A 26,520-nucleotide genomic window follows, 5' to 3' on the forward strand; every position below is an offset into this window, starting at 1 on the left:
TAGACTCAAGTCACTAGGCTGCACACCAACTTATCTACAACCTCCCTGGTCCAAACAGCCATAAAGTCTAGAAATCTTACCCCACCTGAGTGAGTGGGGGGTGCTTCTTCCTTGGAAGGAGGACAGTTCAGTGGGTTTTGAAGTTTATGGCTTCTTGCAGAATTCTTTGTTGGGCTTAGACTTAGAAACAGAGGCCTGAGATGGATGGAAGGAATGCTTCTTGGAGGTAGGAGGAGGAGTAGATTTCTGCACCACCGACTTTGCCTTCTTTTTGAGCAGTAACAGGGTACTCCTAACCACAGTTACTTTTTGGATGTAATCATTCAAGGCAGGACCAAAACAAGGCCACTCAACCCAGTTTTTTTTTAGAAAGAAGCTCCATTGACCAACACAACCAAAGGATCATGCACATACATACAGATACAGTATCTCACAAAAGTGAGTACACACACCCCTCACATTTTTGTAAATATTTTATATCTTTTTATGTAACACTGAATAAATTCAACTTTGCTACAATGCAAAGTAGTTAGTGTACAGCTTGTATAACGGTCTACATTTGCTGTCCCCTCAAAATAACTTAAACATACACCCATTGATGTCTAAATTGCTGGCAACAAAAGTGAGTACACCCCTAAGTGAAAATGTCCGAAATTGGGACCCAATTAGCCATTTTCCCTCCCCAATGTCATGTGATGCGTTAGTGTTACAAGGTCTCATGTGTGGATGGGGAGCCAGTGTGTTAAATTTGGTGTTGTCACTCTCACTCTCTCATACTGGTCACTGGAAGTTCAACATGGCACCTCATGACAAAGAAGAATTGTTGCTCTACATAAAAATGGCCTAGGCTCTAAGAAGATTGCTAAGACCCTGAAATTGAGCTGCAGCACTGTGGCCAAGACCATACAGCGGTTTACCAGGACAGGTTTCACTCATAACAGGCCTAGCCACGGTCCATCAAAGAAGTTAAGTGCACATGCTCAACGTCATATCAGACCCTTTAGGTAGGACTAACAAGGAAGGATTGGGGGTGCTGAGGCAACGGCCACAACCCCAAACCGGTAACCTTTCGGGTACACGATTTTAGGAGTGGCAATTTCAGGTTGGTCTTAACCAATTTTGCCAGGAAACCTACAAGTCTGACACACATTTGGGCCTTGGGTCTCTAGGAGTAAATTCCTACTCCGAAAAGCTGGAGTTATTACCCGATAACTCCTTTCCCAGGAATCCTCCAGGATTTTCACATTAGAGATGGGCTCCACCTCCTGCAGGAAAACACAAGCACACACAAGTTTAAAAAGGCCGCCCTAGGCTAACCTTTCAGTTGTATAAAGATTGCCTTGCTGCCAAATACTAATGTTGATATATTTAACTTAATGTCTTCAATTAGTAAGGGTGGGGGGTCCACCGTCCTGGAGGATTCCTGGAAAAAGAGTCATCAGGTAATAACTCTAGCTTTCCCAAGTCATCCTCCAGGACGTCACATGAGACCACAAAGATTCATACCTATGGTGGGACTACCGCCTACAGAACCTTTCGACCAAAGGTCAGATCTTGGGCGGAGACCAAATCGATCCTGTAGTGTTTCACAAAGGTGGAATCACTGGACCAGATGGCTGTTTGGCAGATTTGCTCGATGGCGTCCCCAGTTTTTTCTGTCCAGGAAGTAGCAATCGAGCGTGTGGAGTGAGCTTTGCCTTGCCTTGGTTTTGTTTTGAGTGGTGTAAGCTACTTTTAGCGCTGACCTGATCCATCTACCTATGAAATTTTTGGATGCTGGCCTTCCTTTATAAATGCCCCCAAATAACAAAAAGGTTTGGGGCTTTCCTAAATGGTTTAGTGCAGCCCTCAAAATTTCCACTCGCCTACTAGCATTTGGCGAGTGGAGTTAAGCTGGGGGCGAGTGATGACAAGGCTGCATGACCAATCTCCCTCCAATCTGTGCCTACACTTAGAGTCCCGATGAGATTGGCGGCCGAAGAGGAAAGGTGCATGCTCGGGAAAAGTAGTCTGTTGAGCCGCGCACAGGCAGAGCAGTACACAGGTGCTCTCCTTAGAAATTCTCATTAAGCCATGGGACCTAACAGTATGACCTCTCTGAGCCTGCCCCCCTCCCCCGGCCCCGACCAATGTAGCTGGAGAGCAGAAAGTAATGAGTGAGGTGGAGGATTGCAAAAATTACCACTCCGGTGAAGCGCTCACTGAAAGTTGCCCTGACATGAGAGCGGCAGCCTTCTAGTTTGTGCAGTTTTCTTCTCCTTGTGCTCTATGTAAGTGTCCAACAGTTTAGCCTGAGCACTGTGAACAGACTGGTCTCAATGTGTGCTGTGCGCTGTCAGTGTGCGCTGTGCTATGGTGTCAATGGCTGTGCAGTTGTGTGGATCTCAGCGCTGGATTGTACTCCCTCCCGCTGTGCTGCAGCTCCTCTCTGCCAGCCTGAATAAAAGGGGGAAGTGGGGACATGCAAGCGTGGAGCCGCACACACAGGCTCCTGATGATGAGATGAATGGGAGAGAGAGGATGGATGGGAGTTGCAGAGGAGACAGCAAGAGAATGGGCAAGAGACCCAGTTCTAGTGCCCTGTCCCTCTGGTCTGCCCCCAGTGCCCTGTCCCATTTTGTTAAAGTTGTTGTTGGTAATATTTAATTTTGTAACTTGATTCTGCATAAAACATTGTCATTCCATGAGATAATCAACGAGGGCGTGTTTACGGGTGAAATTATGCGCAGGGCAGTGTATGAATTAGGTGGGGCAACTGGTGGCGAGTAACTCTTGAGGCCTGGCTAGTAGCTCAGGACTTGAAATTTTGAGCCCTGGTTTAGTGGCATCCAGATAGTGGAAAACACACCTCCTAACGTTCAAAGTTGCAAACAATTCCTCCCCTTGGTTAGATGGGTCCTGGCAGAAGGATAGTAATATGACCTCTTGTGTCCGGTGGAATGCTGAAGCAACTTTGGGGTGGAACAACGGGTCTGTCCTGAGGACTCGTTTATCTGAAAGATTGTGAAAAACGAGTCTGAAGTTCGCTTACCCGAATAGCTGATGTGATAGCAACTAACGAGACTACTTTGAATGTCAGGCATTTCAATGAAATGTCCGAGAGTAGCTCAAAGGGGTGTTGGGTTAGCACTTTGAGCGTGCTTACTGCTGAGCCGGCTTCTGACCCTTCGAGAAGAAAATCCAGCACCGTGCCCACGTCCCTGTTTTTGGGTAGCATATTTTCTGCGTACCACTCCCAGACATTCCTGTATATCTTCCTGGTTATTGATTTTCTGCTTTTTAGGAGTGTCTTCACTACTTTAGGAGAGAGCCCCTTGTTCAGTAAAAGGCGTAGTTCAAGATCTACACTGTCAATTTCCAAGTTTGAAGATGTGGGTGGCAATCCCCCGACTGCAGTAGAAGGTTGTCTTGTTTCGGTAAGATCCAAGGGTCTTCTACTTTTGCCATCTTTTTGTCCTAAACCACAATCTCTTTAGCCAAAAGGGTGCCAATACTTTCTCCATATGAATTTTCCTGATCGTCCTCGGAAGACACTGTACCGAAGGAAAAGCGTACCCTAGACTGAACTTCCATGGGAACCCCAGGGAATCTAACTCTCTTTTCAGAGAAAAGTACTCAGTCACTTTTTTTTTTTTTTTTGCCGGGGTGAAAAGATAGACCTCAAGAAGGCCCCAAGCATTGAAAAAATCTTGTGGTTCAGTTCTCATTCTGCTGCGTCCAGCTATGTTCGGCTCAGGAGATGCGCTAGGGTATTGTATGTTCCCTTGATTCGCACGCTGTTAAAAATAGCAACTGATAGCAACTGAGCTTCTGCCTATGAGAGAAGGTTGTGTGCTTTCCTCAAAAGGAGTCTCAACCTTGTGCCCCCTTGGTGGTTGATATATGCCACGTAGTGGCATTGTCCAACAAAATCTGGATATGCTTTCCCACTACTGACTCCTGGAAGGCCAGTAGCGCTTTTAGCACCGCCGTCAGTTCTTTTAGGTTGGAGGAGACTTCTGACATCTCTGGTTCCCAAGTTCCTTGTCTGACCTGTTGCCCTATATGAGCCCCCCATTCAGATGAACTTGCGTCTGTGGTAACTCTAATTTGAATCAAGGGGGAGCCACATTTTGCCCTTCGCCAGGTAGCCCCTCTTTATCCACCATGCCAATGACCTCCTCATGATTCTGGGAAAGGGAATCACTTCCTCCAAAGATTTCACATTTCCATCCCAATTGTTTAAGAGCTGGCACTAGAAAGCTCTCATGTGTATCTGGCCCCATTGACCGCCAAAATTGAGGCCGACATGAGCCCCAACAGGGACATTATGCCTCTTCTTGTCCCTTAACTTGAGGCTATCAATTGTTCCACCGCGTTGACTAGTTTGGCTACCTTGTCCTCTGGTAGTATGATCTTCTGTGTTGTCATGTCTATTATGTAGCCCAGGAACTCTCGGCGAGGGAATTCTCTTTGACTTCTCTAGATTGATTTGCCATCCCAGCTTGGTGAGCAAATGCTTGGTTGTTTGTAGGCTTGTGAGAACTTCCTTTTGTGTTTGACCGTATAGCAAGAAGTCCTTCAGATATGGTACAATCTGTACCCTCCTCAATCTGCCATAATTTTGTTTAATATCAGCGGGGCTTATGAAATGTCCAACGAGAGAGCTTGATACTGAAATTTTCGAGTTTACTTCCCTTCCTTAATGGCGAATCTCAAAAATGTTTGATGGCCTGGGTGAATCGAGACATAAAAGGTTGGTTTTCTTTTAGGTCGAGGGTTACTAGGAAAGTTGCTTCTGGGAGTAGTGAACTTACCGATAAGATTGAAAAAAATCACAGAGTGCGAATCCTCTAAATGGGACTTTAAATTGGGTGGCTGATAAACCTTATTAAAAATATTATTTTAATGTTGTTCCAAAGGGATAAAAATACCACTATATGACAATTAGGAGAACTTGTTGCATGAGCAAAAACACAGAACACAATGCACAACTGACAGTTGTGGATAAGTGGATAAGTTGCAACAATACATTAACCAATTCTATCGGCATGAATCTGACAATAGGAACCCAACGTTTTAAGGTTATAAAGCAGGGGTCCTCAAACTTTTTAAACAGGGAGCCAGTTCACGGTCCCTCAGACTGTTGGGGGGCCGGACTGTAGTTTGAAAGAAAATATAAACAAATACCTTTGAACACTGCACATATTTTTTTTTGTAGTGCACAAAAAACAGTTAATCAACATATACTAATAAGTTTTTCACATAATCCCTTCATCACAGACTCCCCCCCTCCCCATCACAGATCCCCCCATCACAGACTCCTCTCCATGAAAGACTCCCCCCAATCACAAAGCTCCCCATCAAAGATCTCTCCCATTACAAAGCCCCCCCATCACAGATCCACCAATCATAAAGCTCCACCACAGATCCCCCCAATCACAGACTCCTTCCGCATCACAGATGCCCTCATATCACAGAGTCCCCCCATCACAGATCAAAACATAGATTATAAAAGCATACCAAGTATCAATTCATTGTCCCGTGCCTAGAGACATATTCTGCATATATTATGTATATTTAAATATATATTATATGGAGTACTGACCATAAACTTATTTTGTGCATGTTTATAAGCATCTGTGGTATCGATTAAACAAGGGAAGTGGAAAGAGGTGATCAGGCAAGGCCCCCGCAGTGGGCAACACCGTGAGCAAAATTTTATATCAGTTAGGGGAAAACACCTACCCAAGTATATCTTACTGTCCAAAAAAAAAAGGCACAGAAAGAAGATGGTATAAGTACCAACGTCAGTGGGGAGGTGATTGCAAGAAAGCAAAAAGCTGAATCTCCTCAACACGGATAATCCGTGTCTGTTGCAATTCTGGGTAAAGAAATATGCAGAGAAAGAAGGGGGGATGAAGGCTTGTGATGTCCTTACAAATCCAAAAGAGATACCAATAGATGGCTATATCTTCACTCACCTCTCTGTGATGGACGCTCATCATATGTGGCTTGTTGTTGACAGGGATAATGGTCTCTCCCATTCGGAAACCTCAGATGAAAAACCCTCCAGGAAGGGCCTAAATTATATGACCCCATTCAATCCTGGAGGTTTGGTGGCATGGAGTCTACATATCCACCTCTGTTCAGATTGTAATAAAAGTTTGTTTAAATCAACCTCCTCTCATCCCTGTGTGTGTACGGTCCAAAATGAGGAAGGATGTTTTGGGGAACCTTCCACCATGAAAGTCGGTCACATGCCTCCCCAATGGAAGGCTGGGGTTGCAAGCCTTCACGGAGAGAATATGGCGATAGGCACGCTGCCAGAATTGTATGGTCTTCCCTATGTAAAAGCACAGGAGAAGATGCACAAACAAAAGGCAGTTGGCGTAATATATATATTTTTAATACACATAATATATGCAGAATATGTCTCTAGGCATGGGACAATGAATTGATACACGGTATGCTTTTATAATCTATGTTTTCTCCTTTTGTTTCTATTCAGATATAAGTGTTGCTCCAACACAACTACCTACCCCTGAAGAGGTTTACCCTTTATAACCTTAAAACGTTGGGTTCCTATTGTCAGATTCATGTCGATAGAATTGGTCAATGTATTTTTGCAACTTACCCACAACTATCATTTGTGCATTGTGTTCTGTGTTTTTGCTCATGCAACAAGTTCTCCTAATTGTCATACAGTGGTATTTTTATCCCATTTTTATCTCTTTGGAACAACATTAAAATAATATTTTTTGAACACTATTGTCTATGAAGTTTATCAGCCACCCAATTTAAAGTCCCAATTAGAGGATTCACACTCTGATTTTTTTCTATACCATATAGGGATATGGGTTAGCTGACCTCTTATATTCATACAGGGGAAACACCACTCTTCAATATCGAGAAGATTGTCTCCATTTTGAACTTCCTGTAGGATTGACTTGTTTAGATTTTTCAGGTTAAGAATTAGGCAGTGTCTGCCAGAGGATTTTGTCCTCAGAAACACATGGGAGTAGAATCCCAATGTGCGATGACCCGGGTATATCTCGGTTATCACTTTTTCCTTCAGAAAATTCCTGATTGCTCCCTTCAAGGGTATGCTTTGCTGTGAGAAGGCTGGAACCTTTGTGGTTTGGAACTTTGTCAGGGGATTCGATGTAAACTCTATTTTGTATACCTGCCCTATTTGCAGGATGAAATGGTTTGTGCAGAATGCTTGCCAATGAGGAAGAAATTGTATTAGTCTCCCTCACACCATGCTGCTGGCGTCATTGAGGTTTATTAGAAGATGCTGAGCTGGGAAACAAGACTTTGTTTTCCCTTTATTCTTATTGAAGACCCATCTTTGCAGAGGCTGTGGTTTTGTTTTTTGTCTGGGCTTTTTGCCCTTTGTTTTGATTTTTTGAAGGAAAATCCCTTGGTTTTACCTCTCTAAAACTTTCTCAAGTTCAGAACCAAATAGTAAACTGCCATCAAAAGGTATAATGCAGAATTTATTTTAGATGCGTAGTCTCCCTCCCGGGTCTTTAACCACAGGGCCCTTCTGGCCACATTGACTAGGCTTGAGGAGGGTGCAGAATTTCTTACCGCTTCCGCTGAAGCGTCGGCCATGTATGCTTCCGCTGAAGCGTCGACCATGTATGCTACCCCATTTTCTATTAGTAGAAGGGAGTCCAATGCTTTCTCTATCCCCGGGACCTTGTCCAGGTGTCCCTAGAGTTGTTTCAGCCAAAATGTCACGTTTCTGGCCATGCACGTATTAGCTACTTTGGGCTGAAACCCCGCTGCCGCTGTTTCATATGCTCCGTGCAGTGTGACATCCATTTTTTCCATCAGGTCCTTTAGCTGACCCATGTCTTCAAATGAATGGTCAGATTTTTTTGACACTTTGGTCAAGGATGCGTCCAGTTTTAAGCATTTGGTGATAACACTTTGCTGATCATTAAATGGAAACCTTGTCTTCAGGGCTTTTGGGGAAAACAGTTTGTTAACCACTTCAGCCCCGGAGGATATGGCTGCCAAATGACTGGGTCACTTTTTGCGATTTGGCACTGCGTCACTTTAACTGACAATTGCTCAGGCTCCCAAACAAAATTCACGTTATTTGTTCCCCACAAATAGAGCTTTCTTTTGGTGGTATTCGATCACCTCTGCGTTTTTTATTTTTTGCGCTGCAAACAAAAACAGAGCGACAATTTTGAAAAAAAAAATATATATATTATTTACTTTTTGCTAGAATAAATATCCCCAAAAAACTATATACTATATTTATTGGCGTATAACACTCAATTTTTTACCCTGAAAATTGAGGGTAAACTGTGCCTGCGTGTTATAGGCAGGGGGCTGTGGAAAGTTTTTTTTGCCAAAACTTCCCTCTTAAAGTTAGGGTGCGTGTTATATGCCTGTGTGTGTTATACACCGATAAATACGGTATATAAAAACATTTTTTTGTCCGTTTAGGCTGATACATATTCTTCTACATATTTTTGGTAAAAAAAAAAAAGCAAAAAAAACGCAATAAGCGTATATTGATTGGTTTGCACAAAAGTTATAGCGTCTACAAAATAAGGGGGTAGTTTTATGGCATTTCTATTAATATTTTTTTTTACTAGTAATGGCAGCGATCAGCGATTTTTATTGCGACTGCGACATTATGACGGACACATCGGACACTTTTGAGGCTATTTTGGTACCATTCACATTTATACAACGATCAGTGCTATAAAAACACACGGATTACTGTATAAATGTGACTGGCAGGGAAGGGCTTAACCACTACAAGGCTAGGAAGGGGTTAAGTGTGTCCTAGGGAGTGATTCTAACTGTAGGGGCGGGGCTTACTTTGACACGACACTGATCACTGCTCCAGATGAGAGGGAGCAAATGATCAGTGTCCTGTCACTAGGCAGAACGGGGAGATGCCTTGTTTACACTGGCCTCTCCCCGTTCTGTAGCTCTGTGACCCGATCGCAGGCACGTCAAGGAGCTTCCGCGCCCACACGGTACGAAATTCAAAGTAACGTATATATACATTACTTTGCGCAGACGTGCCATTCTGCCGACGTAAATGTACAGGAGCCGGTCGGCAAGTGGTTAATAGACTGATGGATCAGAAACAATCTTTGTTTAATTTCCTGAAGCCCTCTATACAGCCTCTCCCGTACCCTAGTCAGCGGCCTGAGTTTCTTGAATTTCTTCCACCCTTATATAAATTGCTTTTAAGAGCTTCTACGTTTCTTCTGCCTGAAAAAGATTTTTGGAAATTTTCTGCGCCTCGGTCGTGCCCGACACATCAATCGGAGCAATCCTTCTTTCTCTGAAAAATCGAAATGTGGTTAGGGGGGGTGGGTTCTTCAGTTTTTCTTTCTGCCGTGTGATCTTGGGGTTCTGAGATGAGGTGGATTGTCATTCCTCCCCTTTCATCTCGTCAATGGCCATTCGCAGTGATGATTTAAGCATAGACGTCATCTCTTTTTTTTTTTAAATCGAGGAGGTCCTTCGCCAGAGGCATTGTCTCCTCATTAAAGATTTTCTTAATGCATCTGTGGCAAAGCAATTTATCCTCTGCAGCCCAAAACCCAGGAGTCAGCCCTATCCATTGACACCTGGGTTTTGGGCTGCAGAGGAGACAACAGCAGAAAAAGAAAGAGAGGCAGCCCTGGGGTACCGCGTCTGCCCCTGTGGCCAAACTCCCCCCCCACTGCCTGTCCAATTCTGCTATGGGGTATTGATCCCCCCTGCTTACTGTTTGATAGCTGGGGCCTTGCTCCACAGCCTCTGGTACGAGGCCTTAATCCTCTGCCATATGGACCACTTGGAGGGGAAAGAGCATGCCATTGTACCTAGTGGGTGCTTTAAAATTACATCAAAGGCCCAGACTGCCTCTGCCAGGCCCTCCGGAATGACCACCGCTATTTGCGGCCGTGTTTTCTCTTTCTAAATATGGCCGCCTGACCACTTCCTGTGGCTTCGCCATCTTGCCGACATAATTTCTGCCACCATGATGACCGAATGGACACACCGAGAGACAGAAAAGGGGTGTGTTGGCGTGCTGCGGAGGGAAAGAAGACAAACTCCTGCCCGAGTCTGCCCAATGGCAAGAGCAATCTGGGGGAAATGCAGCCTGGAACAGGGTCTCCTGGTCACCGCACAGTAACTGTTCCTCTGGGCTCTTCCCCCATTATATGCTTAATATAATGTAAGGGTGGGGGAGGGCAGGACCCCCCTCTTTTATCCACATACCTGTTCGTAGGGGTGTTCAGGGGGGTTCTGGGTCATTCGGAGTTAGCAGGGGATCCTTTACTCCTTGTGTCCTCCTTCCCTCCCAAGATACCCATGATTAACTGCCTCGCCAGCTTAAACACAGGGGGAGTGAAGAAGGTATTCAGGGACGCCTGCTGATTTTTGCCGGACGCAGGAAACACAAGAACGGAAGGGGTAGCCTAGGGTGGCTTTTTTTTTAACTTGTGTGTGCTTGTGTTTCCTGCATTAGGTGGAGCCTCTCTTTCATGTGACCATCCTGGAGGATAACTTGAGGCTGAACAGTTCTTTCCCCTCTACTTATTTTTAGGCAAGATTACTGGATATCCCCACAAGTCCATTGCAGGGTCTGGGTACTACTCTTCTTGGCCCTAGGGCTGTAAGCAACAGAACGGGACAGAACCAGCCTCATGTTCTGAAAAGGGAATGTTTGAACAATACTAAGAAAAGGAGCCGTTGCTCCAGGTGTATGATGATAACCTGAGATGGAATATCTCGTAGTGACGGCCCTGGCACGCCTCCGCGGGAAACCTGTAAGAAAAGAAATGGCTGCACATCCAGGAATTCCAATTGCCTCTTATTGTTCAAAGTGATAACACCAAAGACACCAACACGGGGTCACGTAGACGCGTTTCACACAAACATCTTGTGCCTAATCATTAGTAATGATTAGGCACAAGATGTTTGTGTGAGACGCGTCTACGTGACCTTGTGTTGGTGTCTTTGGTGCCATCACTTTGAACAATAAAAGGCAATCGGAAATTTCTGGATGTGCAGCCATTTCTTTTCTTACACATTTGAACAATACTAGCTTGGGAAAAATGTAATTATGCAGAGACTGCCCATATAGGACTAGCACCTAATACACTAGCAAAAAACGGAGGTTGTGCCCAACTAGGAGGGGGGGGGGGGGGTTACGGTCTTTTTTGCCAAATGTCCAATCACCTGAAGGTGGCTGCATAACCTATTGTAATCGATAGAAACATGCCCTGTGATGCACAATAGGGAAATATAGATTTTATCCACACAGTGTGGTTTAGGCCTTGTTCATATGGGCGTGTGTGGGGGCTGTGCACCAACACTCGCATGGCTGCCAAAACTGGGAGCGGCAGCTCTATCCAGCAGCCGCTGTGTGCCAACTGACATGAATGAAGCATGACCATTGCATGGGTGTATACTTTAGTATGCCCATGTAAATGAGACCTTACTTGTTTACCATACTTAATTCAGATTGCCGGTATAATGTTTTATTGATAAAGCAAAAGAAAATGTATAAAATTAAAAAAAAGCCAACATCTTATATGACCCACCTGTGATGCAATGCCTGCCACTTCCCCAGTGTTCATGCAGTCTACTACTTGAAGCAAAACCGTTTCTGGATTGCAAGCATTAAGAAAACCCTGGCAAAAAATTAATAAAAACATGAATGCAAATACAGTATACTTCGCACTAGCTAAATATCAAATATAGCATTTTCAGAATACATTGTGATGGATCTAAAGTCTGCACTTTGTAATTTACTACTTACTAGTTACCAAGTCCTTAACCGCCAACTGCATATATAGTGTGGGAGGGAAGCCCGGCTGTGCAAAATCACGTACCAGTATGTGATTTTTTGCACTTAGTGTAGGGGGGCATGCGTGCTGCCGTAGTGCCGCTCCCGCTGTGATTGGACACAGCAAAAGTCAATCAGCAGGTCTGTGGAGACAGAGCAGTGGTGTACCTATGTAACAAGACAAATCGTGGGCAGAATAGCCGCGATTCTGCCCACGATTTGCAAACACCCAGGTGTGAATGACAAGTCGCACATTGCAGATGCCATTCATTTGAATGGCACCTAAAATCATGGTATGACTCTGCTGTGATAAAACACGCTGCAATCGTGGCAAACTACATCGCGTGAAGCTTGTCGGCCCAAAAAAGTTCAGGAGCTTTTTTTGGTCACCATGCTTCACTGGAATGCGATCTGTTGTGATTGCAGGGCAACTTATGCAACAATCGTGGCAGAACCGCACCACGTTTTTAGGGGCCATTCAAATTAATGGCATTTGAAATGTGCGTTATGCAATTTGTCATTCACACCTGAGCACGTTTGGAAATTCCGGGCAGAATCACAGCAATTCTGCCTGCGATTGAAAACGCTCATGTGTGAATGCAGCCTAAAACATAGGAGGAGTTAATTCTGCTTTAGGGCTGTCAGCAGATGGGCCTCTACAAAACTGGCAGTGCCTAAAAATAGAGAGCAACTGAGCATGTGCAGAGCAGGGGGAAACAGTGTATTACTGAATTTTAAACAGTATAGGCACTTATTTTTATTGTTTACATAGCTATACCAGCAAAAGGTGCCAATCTGACATGATCTAGCAGGACTTAAAGTCGAAGTTAACTTTTTACTTATAGTTAAGCCTATAATAATGCTTACCTATAGGTAGTGTAAATACCTCCTAAGCTGTTTTCCTGTTTAGGAGATATTTACTGTAAAAAGCAGCATACTAGCACATTATGACATTACCTTGCAGGTTCCAAAAAAAAAAAAAAAAAAAGATAAAAGGCTGGCGGTTTACAACTGCTTTCAATTTCTGACTAAAGTTCCACTTTAAAATTTGCATTAAATGTATTCTTACCTGAATCTGTTGCTCTCTTTTATCAGCATGTGGAATTAACAAGAGACAGCCTAAAGTAAATGCTGGTAAATCAATGTGTGCATACTGCCTAGCAATTCCTAAAAGGTCCAGATCAGCTAGTACAGGGCACCTGAACAAACAGAAAGCAATCATTAAGAAAAAAAAAAATGTATATGAAACAAATATCTCTGTGCTGAATTTGTATTTCTCCTTTGTATAGAATTAATAATCTGCAGCACAAAGAACATTCTCTATATATGGATCTTTAAACTCACTTTAAGAGCACTAGGAAAGACTGGTAGCACTCAGCAAGCTGTGAAGGGCTTGGCGGGCAAGAGGCTAAAAAAGAAAAAATATATAAATTCTGTACTAGCAAAACATAAAACCAATTGAGAATATCAAAATATTATTTGATTTACAAACCACAAGCAAATGGTGCCAGAATAACACTGCGCCACGCTCTACTGAAGTTTGGTACCTGTAAAAGAAAAAAAAAAATAGAACCACCTATTATATGCACCTACTAATATGCCAATGATCAAGGGATATGTACTTTTGGGAGTACTGAAAACTGATCTGTGTAAACACATAATAAACTCTCCACAACATAACAAATCCTCAGATTGAAGCAAGTTATAGGATATAAAATATTTGAACTATACAATTCTCATATTTTAAGCTGAAGGTTTATGTACTGTATATGGGTAATTTTTAGCAGAACTGTGTCAGATAATGCTGTAAACTGTTGCAGTGTAATCTGTGCATCTGTCAGTGTATATAGGTGCTTGTAGTTAGCATCACTCATAAGCTTGTCCAACTGGATTATACTGACAGGATATTGACTGTAGGATTTTATAGACGTCCTTTTATTTTTTCCTAACCACTTCAGTCCCAGGCCCCGTACTCACGACCAAACATGTCTGCTGAAACTGGTCCGCGGACCAGTTTCAGCAGACATGTATGGCCGTGTGTAGGCCCGAGCGGACCATTTTCGGGCGGATCGGACAGGTTTCCAGCGGACAACTGTTTCCTGGACTTGCTTTAAAACAGTCCGCTGGAAACCTGTCCGCCCGGACATGTACGGTCGTCTGTACAGACCTACCGTACATGTCCTGCCGCCCGCCATCCCTCGCATGCGTCGAATGACTTCGACGCATGCGTGGAAGCCTTTTAAAGGCAGGCCGCCCACGTCGCCGCGTCATTGTCGCGGCAACACCGCGTCATTGTCGCGGCGACACCGCGGACACGCCCCGCATATTGTTTACGCGCGGACCTCTGTTCGATGGTGTGTACGGCCATCGAACAGAAGTCCCCGGGCAGTCATGTCCGATGAAAACAGTCCGCGGACCGGTTTCATCGGACATGTCTGCTCGTGAGTACTCGGCCCCAGAGTCATTTTAAAATGTTTTGCTTATGTTTAAAAAGTAATTTTAGGCCTGAAGATTAGTTAAAACCCCCAAATTACATTACCCTATATTTTCCATAGCCAATGCTTTAAAAGCTCCTACAGGTCATCAGTTTAGGGTTAAACTCCTGTGATGTTTTTTGGATAACATGTTCTCTTTAATGCCTAAACTTTCCACAAATGAAACAAGTTTCTTCCATTTAGGGACCTGCAAGTGACATTTTGTTTTTGAAGTGAAGACAGTTTCACAGCTTCCCGTATTACAGTACTTTCAAAAGAAAGCCAACAGTTGGCTTAACCGGTTCCTGACCAGCTCATGCAGATATATTGCAGCAGAATGGCTCTACTGGGCGAAATCCCGTACATATACGGCTTTGCACAGGAGAGCCACCAGAGGGCGTGCGATTGCCGCTGGCCATGTGCGATCGTGTGCACGAGCCCAAGCATGGAAATTTGTGTGTGTAAACACACAAATCCCTGCGCATGCCCCGTCCTTCAAAACTCCCATGGTGCATTGCTCCAAATGACGCCGCAAGGACGTCATTGTTTTCGAAGTGAACGTAAATGGCGTCCAGCCCCATTCATGGACGACTTAGGCAAACAACGTAAAATTTTCAAAATTATACGCGGGAACGACGGCCATACTTTTTTTTGAATCAAAAAGGTTTTTATTGCTCACACAACAAACAAACAATAGATGCATGACATTTTACACTCAGTATGCAAACAAACATGTCGTGGATAATGCACGTCAACCATCAAATGCACTTCATGAAATCATAGTATACGATCAATACAACATCATAACCAACTGGACACCAATCCCTGGGCTCCTGACCCCGCCCACACTCCCATCCCCTCTCCCTCCATTCAACCTCCCAAGTAACCAGGCTGGGGACCCTGCGAGTTGTTCCCTGTCCCTACATCCCCCCAAGTAACCTTGCTTGAACTAGCTCCAAGGGGCTCAGCCCCGGTGTTGTGTCCATGGGTCCCATAGTTTGAAGAATTTTCCTGCGTTACCCCTGTGCTGATAAATGTATTTTTCCATCAATAGTGTCCTGCCCATATGCTGTACCCAGATCTTGACCGATGGGGGCTCCCTCGACTTCCAGTGTATGAGAATGAGTTTTCTCGCCTGAAACAAAGCCCTGGCAAACGCCACTCTAGTGACTTCCTCCGCTATCACCCCCTCCAAAACGCCCTAGGCAGCAAAGTGGGTCCAGTGAGACACTGGTCTGGAACACAGAGTTTAGGGTCGCCAGGACCTCTGACCAGTACCTGTGCAGTTTGGGACAACGCCAGAGCAGATGGATCAGATCACCCTGGGCCGCCCTGCACCGTCCACACAGCGGGTCCGGGGCACGGCCCATTCTGAAGAGTCTGACCGGAGTGTAGTGCACCTTGAGTAAAATGTAGAGCTGAGATACCCTTTGCGACACATTTAGCGAGCAGGCATTCACTGCCTGTAGGGCTTCCTCCCACAGTTCCCCCTCAATAGGCCCCAAGTCTGTCTCCCACTGTTCTGCCACCCTCATAGGGTGCCCCTCCAGGAATGATGACAGGAGCATGTTGTAGCATTGCGAGATCATGCCCTTGGTATCCTGCGCGTGAAACACCGCGCGGAAGACCGGTGTGGGGGACTGGACCCACTCAACCACTGCCCCCTGAGCTCTCACTGCGTGCTGCAGCTGTAGGTAGTAGAACTGCATAGTGTGTGGCAGGTTAAATCTGGTTTGCAATTCATTGAAGGGAAGTAAGGCCCCCCCTCTAAAGACATGTTTAAGATGCGTGACCCCAAAGGAGCTCCACCTGTGACCCTGCTCAATTTTAGCCAGCTCCTCATAGGAGTCATTCCCCCAAATAGGACTAAACTCAGTGAACCCGGCTACATCTTGGAGCTGCTTAGCCTTGTTCCACACCTTCTGAACAAGAGCATATGTGGGCATACGCTTATTAGGTTTTTGGAATTTGCAGGCCTCCAGCCCCTCTGATATCGTGGCTGCCCCCGATCACCGCAGCATAAGTTTAGCCGCCGGGGCCTCGGGTTGCGCTCCATCGGTTCCTATCGAGTGTTGGAGTTGAGCTGCCAGGTAATATATCCAGGGATTGGGTAGAGCTAGCCCTCCCCCTCCTTCGGGCGCTGCAGCTGTTCTAGTTTAATCCTGGGAGTTTTGGTATGCCACAACAGTTGCCTGAAAAGAGAGTTAACCACTCTGAATATTTTCAGGGTAACTACCATGGGTGTGTTATGCAGGAGATACAGCAATTGAGGCATCAGTATAATTTTGATAAGGTTAGTTTTACCTGTCAAGGACATTCTTAGTCTATTCCAAATTTGGATTTTATCTCTGAATTTAGACAGTAGGGGGTACACATTTAATTTACAGTAATCCGTTATTGTGGGGGATATCCAGACCCCCAGATACTTAAAAGATGACACTACGGGCATGGGGCACGCAGAACCACCCCCCGACGCGGGCGCCTCGTCTAGAAACATCAGGGCCGACTTGGTCCAATTAATCGTGAGACCCGAAAAACGGCCAAAATCTGTAATAATGGCCATGACCTGCTGCAGGGATCCCTCCGCGTCCTCCAAGAAGAGAAGCATGTCATCGGCGTATAGCATGATTTTCTCATGCATGTCACCATATCTAAACCCCCGGATCGCCTCGCAGCCCCTCACCAGGACCGCATGGGGCTCGATAGCCAAGGCAAAAAGCAGGGGGGACAGGGGACATCCCTGTCTGGTCCCCCTGCCCAGAGCAAAAGCCTGAGACATCCTATCCGCCATGCGTATGGCCGCCTTTGGTGTGGCATACAGGAGCCGAACCCACTCCAGGAACCAAGGGCCGAAGCTGAATTTAGCCAGTACCGCCCAAAGGTACCGCCAGCCGACACGGTCGAAGGCCTTATTGGCATCAAGCGACAACAGTGCCCTACTGCCAACGGAGACCGAGGGGGTCTGCATATTCAAGTATAGTCGTCGGAGGTTCGTCGCCGTGGATTTACGTGGCATGAATCCTGCCTGGTCAGAATGTATAATGGACGGGATGATTTTGTTCACGCGCATGGCCAGAACTTTCGCAAGTATTTTGACGTCACTTTGCAAGAGAGAAATGGGTCTATACGACCAGGGATCCAATGGATCCTTGCCCGCCTTCAGTAATAAAATAATGTTTGCCCTCGTCATGGAGGGAGGCAGGGCCCCCGAGTCAAGCGAGGCGTTAAACACCTCAAGCAACTTGGGCAGCACCGCCCCCCCGTATTGAGTATACACCTCCATTGGCAAACCGTCATATCCCGGGGGTTTACATGTGGGGAAAGAGGCTACTGCCTCTCCCAGCTCCTCCAGAGTCAGCGGTTTCTCCAGCTCTATCCTTGCCTTATCATTCAGGGTCGGGAGAGCTATCGCATCCATATAGTGCTGCAGCTCCCCATCCGTGAAATCGTCCCGTGATTTGTACAGTTCTGAGTAAAAAGCAGCCAGCTCTGTCAAAATCAGCTCTGGTTCGTTCACCAGCCGTCCCTGCACATCTCGGATCGCTCCTATGGCAGGGGACGTCTGCTGCTACCGAGCAATTCTGGCCAACAAACGGCCCGTCTTCTCCCCCTCCTCATAATAGGCCTGCTGGGTAAAGAACCGCTTTTTCTCCGCGGTGGAGGATCTCAGCCGGTCCAGGGAATCCTGGGCCGACATCCATGCCTCCCTCACGGCCTCCGAGGGGTCAACAACATACGTCAGTTCTAACTGTCTCACCTGATCCTCCACCCGCTCTAAGAGAGCCGACGAGTTGTGTTTTATGGACGCAATTTCCTCAATAAATGTCCCCCGCAAACATGCCTTGAAGGCATCCCAGCCCAGGGCCCTCTCCGCCCCCGCCCAATTATCTAAGAAGTATTGTTCTATCCGGCGTGCGACATGGTCATGGGAAGTTAACAGTTTCAACCAGAAGGCGTTTAATTTCCAAGGTGCCTTGGGCAGAGAGGACACCGGGCGTGTGACCAGGTGAGCCACCAGCGGAGAGTGGTCAGAGACCCCCCTCGGGAAGTATTCCACCCTGGGAACCATATGGAGAACCTGAGGGGACCCAACACACATATCTATACGGGACAGCGAGCCATGCGTTTTAGAGAAGCATGAGAACTGTTTGGTCATAGGGAATCTAGCTCTCCAGACATCCAGCCACCCCACCTCCCCCAACAATCTGCTCAGAGCTATCCCTCTACTCCCCTGGGGTATCCTGGCTGGTGGGTGTCTATCCTCCCTCGGGTCCATACATGCATTAAAGTCCCCCATGATCATTACAGGGACATCCGGCTTATCACCCAAATATGACAATAGGAGCTGCAACCCCTCCCTCGAGAAAGGGGGGGGGGAATATACACAAAAGCGAGAATCATGGTTACTGTAAATAATTTGCAATATAGAAAAACATATCTACCAAGCATGTCAACCGCATCTATTTCCTGGTAGGCCAAGGATCCGTGTATCAGCACACTCACCCCCCTCGAATATGAGGTGTGGGTGGAGTGGTATGCCTTGCCCACCCAGGAAAATCCCAGACAACCAACTGTGTCTTTAGTAAGGTGCGTTTCTTGTAACCCCACAATGGCAGGGAGACATTTTTTCAAACTAGAACGTATCATAGTTCGTTTCAGCGGGTCATGCACACCGCGCACATTCCAAGTCACTATCGGGGTGGTGGCCATGGCTGAATCAGACAATAATTACCGTCCGAAGCACGAGGCCTCAGGGTCATCACCAGTTGGCGGGGCCCGAGCAGGGACCGGTTCAGGTCCAGTAAGCAACCATACATCAAGTGGTGTAGTTCTGTGAGCAGTGCATCAAAAATAGTCAACAAAAAATAATTAAACATACGTGTCCACCCCTCGGCCCCGTCCGGGGCAGAGGTGGGTCTCCTCCACTGTGTGGATTCAGCATTCCTCGTGTGCCAACTGGGCACCAAACAACAGAGGTATACTCCCCCAGCCGGGGGTCATCCTTGGTATCAGATAGCACATAGGTGCCGGCCCCCCCCCCCTGTAGCATAGAGTCCAGTGGGGGTGTACTTCAGCTTCCGAAGCTCTTAAATAACGCTAACAAAGCAAAATCAGGTAAAGTTCCGGCTTGCAGGTAACAACTGAACTAGCCTGCGGCGAACATAGTGGCCATATAGGAGCACAGTCAGGGCCTCAATCACCTCTGTCCTCCTCCCGGCGTCTCCTCAGGTCCTGTTCATTGTGATCCAGCCACTGTGCGGCCTCCGCGGCCGACTCAAAGAATGTAGCTTGGCCCCTCACCGTGACCCGTAGCTTAGCTAGAAACAGCATTGCGTAGTTGACTTGGATCCTCTGTAGGCGCTTCTTAACTTCCATAAACTTGGCTCTCTTGCGTTGCACCTCTGCTGAGAAGTCCGGGTAAAACGATACTCTGGCTCCGTTGTAGTGTACCGTTCCCCTTTCCCTGGCCAGCCTCAGGATTGTTTCCCTGTCCAGATAATTCAGGAGTCTGGCAAGCATGGATCTGGGGGGGCTGCCAGGGGGAAGGGGTCTGGGAGGCGTGCAGTGCGCCCGCTCTACTGCAAACAGCGTGGAAAATGCCTCCTTGCCAAACGTGTCTTGGAGCCAGGTCTCAATGAATGTAGTGGGGTCCCTACCTTCCACCTTCTCAGGGAGGCCCACTATGCGGACGTTGTACCTTCTCAGGCGGTTCTCAATGTCGTCCGTTTTCGCGGTGGCCTGTGCGGACTGCTGCAGTGCGGACCTGGTGTCCCTGGGTAAGGGGTGGGAGTGCATCCTCAATCTCACTAATGCGACCCTCCACAGCCGTGGTCCTCTCCCTGATCTTCTGGAGGTCATGGCGCATGAGGGACACCGTTTCAGTGAGCTCCCCAAACTGTACCTTCAGGCCATCCACCGAGGCAGTGACCGAGGTCGTGCACTTCTGCACCGCCCGGAGGATTTCGCTAAGTGTGGGTTGCGGGGCATCCTCCTGTAACTCCCCAAATATGTCCTGCATTGTGTCTGAGGAGCTCCCGAGCGGCGGCGTGTCGTCCATGGCAGAATCGCCATTTTGACCCTGCACTCTCTGTGCCCATGTCAGCTGCGTAGGAGCCGGGGAGCTAGTAGAGCCTTGCAGCCTTTGAGTGTAATAGAGCATGTCCTTGGGGGGTTCTTTCCCCTGGTGTTTAGCCGCTTTGGATGTCTTACCGCCAGCCTCCGTGTGTTTGTCAGGTCCGCGCGCTGCCCTCTGCTGCTGAGGGACCCCGGCTCCATCTTGGATGTCCATGGCCGAAACGGCTGCGGCTCCCTTCTCGGGTTTACGGGTCATCCGGACCCTCACCGACCGTCCAGTCACCCACCGCTAAGGTCTGTAGAGTGTGCTGCCTCGAGTGGACCGGTCGCCTACGTCGGTATTCGCCGGACAAAGGATCGTTATAGGATCAGTAGCGGGAGCTTCGTGAAGTGCGACTGTTCACATGCCCGTCCAGGCCACGCCCCCACGACGGCCATACTTAACATTGAGTACGCCACCAGATAGCAGCTTTAACTATACGCCGGAAAAAGCCGAACGGAAACGACGTAAAAAATGTGACGGCCCCGCGTACGTTCGTCGGAAATAGCTAATTTGCATACTCGACGCGGAAACGCCACCTAGCGGCCCCGGGAAATTGCATTTAAGATCCGACGGCGTATCCGTGTCGGATCTAACACAGATGCCGTCGTATCTTGTTTTGTGGATAACAAAACAAAGATACGCAAAATTTGAAATTACACGGCGTATCAAGAGATACGCCGGTGTAATTTCTTTGAGGATCTGCCCCATCGTCATTACTAAGTGGGTTATATTCCACCTTCAGGTGCTGGACACTGGTGTAATCAATCAGAACAGGAAGTCCCCCACCCTATATAACCCCTCCCATACGGGAGTACCTCAATTTGTGTAGCAAAGCAATAAGTGTCCCAATATCCCCAGACAAGAGGGGCGGGAACTCTGTGTCCCGTGATGTACTCCAAGAAAAGGATTTTACAGGTAAGCTGCTATAAAAATCCTATTTTCTTTATCGTACATCACGGGACACAGAGTCTTAATCATTACTATGTGGGATGTCCAAAAGCAATGCTTACTGAGGGGAGGGAGACACCAACAACGCAGACCGCCATCAGACATGAGGACCTCTAATGCTGCCTGCAGCATATTGTGCCAAAAAAATGCTGCATCCTCCTGCCGTCTTGCGCTCATCAGATAGGGATTAGTGAACGTAAACACAAACGACCAAGTTGCGGCCTACCAAATCTGAGTCATAAAGGCTTGGTAATGCACCCCGCATGAAGTGCTTACTATCCTGGTAGGGTGCATCCCAAAAGAAACAGGGGGAAGCCCTCTTTTTAAACAAAAGCCTGAATAACCACCTGATGAATCTATATTTGACAATAGTTGAATTAGACGCTGCCTGCCCTTTGCTGGGGCCTCCTGGTAGGGTAACAACATCAGTCTTCAGTATCCGAGCAGCTGCTTCAGATAGAGTAAGAGAGCTCAAGACTTAACGAGAGAGCGTGTAGCCATTTTAATAGCTGATCTGAACACTGTGCGGTTATAGTGAGGGGTGCTAAAATTAAATAATGGTTAATATATCACAATACATTCAAATTGATACACAGTATAACCATATACCCAAATCTATGTGAATATATATACAGATGCAAACAGTAAATATGTAAGTGAAAAGGTGCCAAATAATATATATTACAAATAAAATAAAAAAGTCCAGCAAAAGAGCAATCAGTGCAAAGATCCAATATTGGATCAAGTCCAAGTGCAATTACAAATAGTGCGATGCAGGATTGCAGGAATAAAGTGCAAATGCAAAGTGCTTGTAAATCTTCAGACAAAGTGCGATAAAGGAGTGATCCACCTTCACCTATGGGTCACCAGAGTAATAATGGATGGCTCCTTACCACATGATGTTGACCAGATTAATTAAAATATGGTCAATAAGGCTTAGTGTTGGTATGAATCAGCAGGCTCTCTTTAGGTTCCGGTGTTAGCGATTGCAGCAGATGGTGTACATGTTGCTGGTGCCCGTGTCCCGGGACAGAGGCTGTGGGTTTTGTAGGAATATTAAAACAAGATAGAGATGGCCACGTTCTGGTCTGCTAGCGTGCGTTCCACCGCTAGCTGTCCATCAACCAGCGAGACCGGAAGTGCGTGGCTGTGCATGCGTGCCCGGATACCGCCTGATCTGAACACTGCCCGCCCACATCTAGGGTCTTCTGGCAGCAAAACAAAACGTTAGGTTTCTATATCTGAAAACCTTCAGATAGATTTTTAACTGCTCTCATCTCTACTAAGAGAAAAGCAATACCCTTTCCTTCCGCGGACCAAGGTCTTGAAAAAAGGAAGGCAGGAATATCTTGGATTAAAATGAACACTAGATCCTTCTAGTAAATAAGGTTTGGGTGAGTATTTAACATCACCCTTCTTGTGAAAATAATTAAGTATGGCTCTATACAAAGAAAGTTGCCAATACTTTCTTGCGGATGCAACCGCAACCAAGAACACCAATTCCCTCTTTAGAAGGATGAAGGGAATTATGGTGCATCAGCCCAAGGTGCCGACCCTGTAAGCTGCCAAAACTAGATCCAATCTTCCGAGCCCAAGGGTGACCTAACTGGCAAACTTATACACGTCACCCCTTGTATAACGGCCCGGGTCAAGAGTGCGACACAAGCGACCCTTGAAAATATTGACAAGGCCGAGATCGGATCCTTGATGGAACTTAAGGCTAGCTCCATGTCCTTTCCAATGTAGGAAGGCAAGAATTTTACCTATGACATACTACCAAGGATGCCACCCCTTGGTTTCACACCAGGAACATGGGCCTTCCAGATCCTAGGATATCTGGTCCTGGAGGCCAGCTGTCCTGTATGAATCAAGGTAATGGCCGCTGATTCTGAACACCCGATCCTCAAGAATGCGGGCTATAACAGCCAGACCATTAATACCCACGTATGCAAGACAGGATGTAACCCTGCAAAGCAGGCCTGGACAAGCTGTAAGGGACCCTGGGTCCTCTACTACCAACTCTGCTGTCCCTGCACAGTAAGGTCGTATGGGCTATGCCGGAGCAATTAGGCCAGCTTCCGTTCTCCTCTGATGTAGCATGGAAGCCATGAAAGTCACAGGACTGGGGGGAGAGACACATAAACCAGTGACAACTGGTCCCCCAGGATCACTTAACATCTGTCCCATATGGGGGTGGATCCCTTGTTCTCAACACACAGCTGTTCAATCCCTTGTTGAACCTGGACGTCAATACCCTTTATGCACAGGGTACTGTTTCTGTGACATTTGGTCAGCAAAAAAGTCGGGGTGTAGAGGTCAATCTCCCGGACATACTTCTTGCATTCATGAAATGACAATTGTCAAAATAGGCAAGGGCCAAGCTCCTCCCTGGTAAACCAAGTAAACCACTAGAGAGGCATTGTCAGATTGTATTCTGACAGAACAAACCTGTAACCTAAAGATTCAGGACCTTAAGTAAAATGCTCCATCAGTAGCTCTAGAAAGCTGACGGATAAGGCTCACTTGGAGCTTGACCACCTCCCCTGGGCCGTGGTCTCTTCCAGTGAACGGGTATGAAGGATCTTCCCTTCTGCCAAACATTTAGTTAAGAACCATTTACTGAAATTCCAGTATATCCCTGGGACCAGACTCCTTGGATAATGCAAGGTTAGGATCCACTCGTTCCAGGCCGACAGAATAATGTTTATATCAGCCTTGCATAAAACTTAGCATAGGGAACTGTCTTGAATGAAGCCGGCATATTCCCTAGCACCTTGAGCAAAAGGTAAAATGTAAGGAACGGTTCCTTGCCGTGAACACATAGACCAGCTTTTTTATAGCGATGATCCTGTCTGAGGCCAAAAACTCTACCTTTTTGGGCTATTCTTGTCAATGAAAGAATGTCCTTCTAGACTGGGATCCTAACCCAGGAGTTCCAGATACTTAACCAGGCTGGACTCCCCTAAGTCCTGCTTCGGTATGCCATTACTGCTATACCCTGGGCCTTCAGACCTGCTAGAGGCGGGCTCTAGCACCCTATTAACCCAGGCACGAAGGTTAACCTAAGGGTTAAGCCACCAACTGGAGACAGTGCCGATCCCCTGCGAAATGCAGACAACCTCTGCAGTCCCATGTAAATAAACACATATGCAAATGGCTCCCCATATGTGCATGTGGCAAGCTTTAAAGCCATATGCCTCTATGGAAGCGTGTGCTCATGGAGGCGTGTGATCATGGAAGCATGAATTAATACAAAATATGTTTTAGGCAAAACACATAAAAAAGGGGCGTGCTGTATACACGCATACATATAGCATGTGAGCTATGAACAAGTCTCTTGTGCTCTGAACGTGTTATGCAGCATTGTGCAACATGTACCCCTGCAGACACATGTTCCTATGTAAGCCCAAGGAATCCTGTATAATTAAGGAAACCCAATTATCATGCCTCATTAGGCAACCACGCAAAATCTAGGCAAACATGCATCCTTATGCGATTCAGCATTTTTCATGCGATCAAACATCTTATGCATTTTTAGCACCCCTGTGCGGACAAGTACCCTTGTGTGACCAAGGACTCTTGTATGACGAGCACCCCTGTGCGATCCAGCATCTTTATGCAATCAAGCATTTTATGCGATTTTAGGCATTTCTGCTGACACAACCTCTCTGTGTGACCAACTATGCCTGGGTAATCCAGGAATCAGGTTATCAGGTAACCATGTGTGATCCCGCATCTTTATGCTACCTTAGGCATTCCTGTGGAAACAAGCCTCTTTATGTGACCAAATATCCTTGGGTAATCAAGGACTCGGGTTACCATGTGTGATCCCGCATCTTTAAGCACTTAAGCACTTTTATGCGATTTTAGGCATTCCTGTGGAAACAAGCCTCTCTGTGTGACCAAATATCCTTGGATAATCAAGGCTTCGGGTTATCAGGTAACCATGTATGATCCAGCCTCCTTATGCATTTAAACATTTTAATGCGATTTTAGGCACATTGATGTGATTAACCATCTTAATGTGACCATGTAAAATCATACCAACAAAAAACATGTATTTTTATGTGATCAACAATAAAACATGCTGTTACTTGTTTTTACCCCACATGCATTGTGATTATTCCAAACTCATTGCAAACATGCAGACTGGTAAAAGAGGCAGTTATGCTCTGCAGATGTGCGTCTCCGCAACCTGCAACGTTAGCCATGTGCACCAGCAACTGTACATCCCCCAGTTGTGCATTTGGTTAGCCTGAAGCCAACACCAGGATGAGGACCTTATGAAGACAGAAGCTCTGGCCGTCTAGGCTGAGGGAAGTTATATGCAGCTTGATTCTCTGAAAAGACTGCAGCTGCAACCAGAGCTTGTGGGGCTTCCGACAGCTTCTCCTCATCAGGCACCTGTTACCTGTCCTCTGGTAGTGAACCTTCATCCTCAGGTCTTTCAATCTTCCTATTTGAGGATTTGAAGCAGGGAAAGGGGCACACCCTGTTTTCTGCTTGTGAGATGCTATGAATATAGCAGTTAACCTCTTAAAGACCCAAAAAAAGCAATGCAACAAAACATATGCAGAGTGACTGCAATGTTGGGGGAGGCTGCAATGTCTAACAGGGCTGATAGCTCATTCTGTGAGCGGTCTTAAGTCTCTACAGGGGAGGATAGTATCATGCAAGCATAATAAATGGTGACCAGATTCAGGTGGCGATACCCCTTATATTCCTACCCCTAAACCCTCTTTTACGGGGAGACAAAAAAGCCCTAAGCCAAAAGCAGAGGAACTTAACCCTCGTGCATCAACAGCTGAACTTAGTCTAGCAAAATAATGCCTGCTCATCTGGACAGCTAGATGCTGAGTAGGCGTCTTAGATGAATCTGTATCCAATTCACACGAGGTGCTTACGTGCCCCAAGCTACTTTGTCCCCCTGGCTTTACAGAGCTCTGACGTCTGGGCCTTTTGAAGGGGCCGCCCTGCGTTTGCACAATGCCCCTCTTCGCGCACATGCGCGTAGGAAATGCGGGGGAGAGAGGGATCCCCCAAGGAGCGCCGTGGACCCGGACTACGAGGAACCCCCCCATTGTGGCAGAGTCTGAAGCGGAGGAAGTAAGCCGCACCATAGATCAGCTAACCTTGAGCTTCCATTCCTGGAAAGCATAGTAAGCGAAACACCAGGC

General features: G+C 46.6%; 1 protein-coding gene across 1 annotated transcript in view; it reads right to left on the reverse strand.

Moving 5' to 3' along the window:
* KNTC1 (kinetochore associated 1) overlaps window positions 1-26,520 on the reverse strand; it is a 552,295-nt gene that overhangs the window by 26,398 nt on the left and 499,377 nt on the right. Inside the window, exons 58-61 of the mRNA XM_040347334.1 lie at window positions 13,296-13,350; window positions 13,148-13,211; window positions 12,873-13,002; window positions 11,559-11,648 (exon numbers count right to left, since the gene is read on the reverse strand). Coding sequence (XP_040203268.1) covers window positions 11,559-11,648; window positions 12,873-13,002; window positions 13,148-13,211; window positions 13,296-13,350 — 339 coding nt within the window. The remainder of the gene's footprint in view (window positions 1-11,558; window positions 11,649-12,872; window positions 13,003-13,147; window positions 13,212-13,295; window positions 13,351-26,520) is intronic.

This window comes from Rana temporaria, chromosome 1, assembly GCF_905171775.1.
Source record: "Rana temporaria chromosome 1, aRanTem1.1, whole genome shotgun sequence".
NCBI lineage: Eukaryota > Metazoa > Chordata > Amphibia > Anura > Ranidae > Rana > Rana temporaria.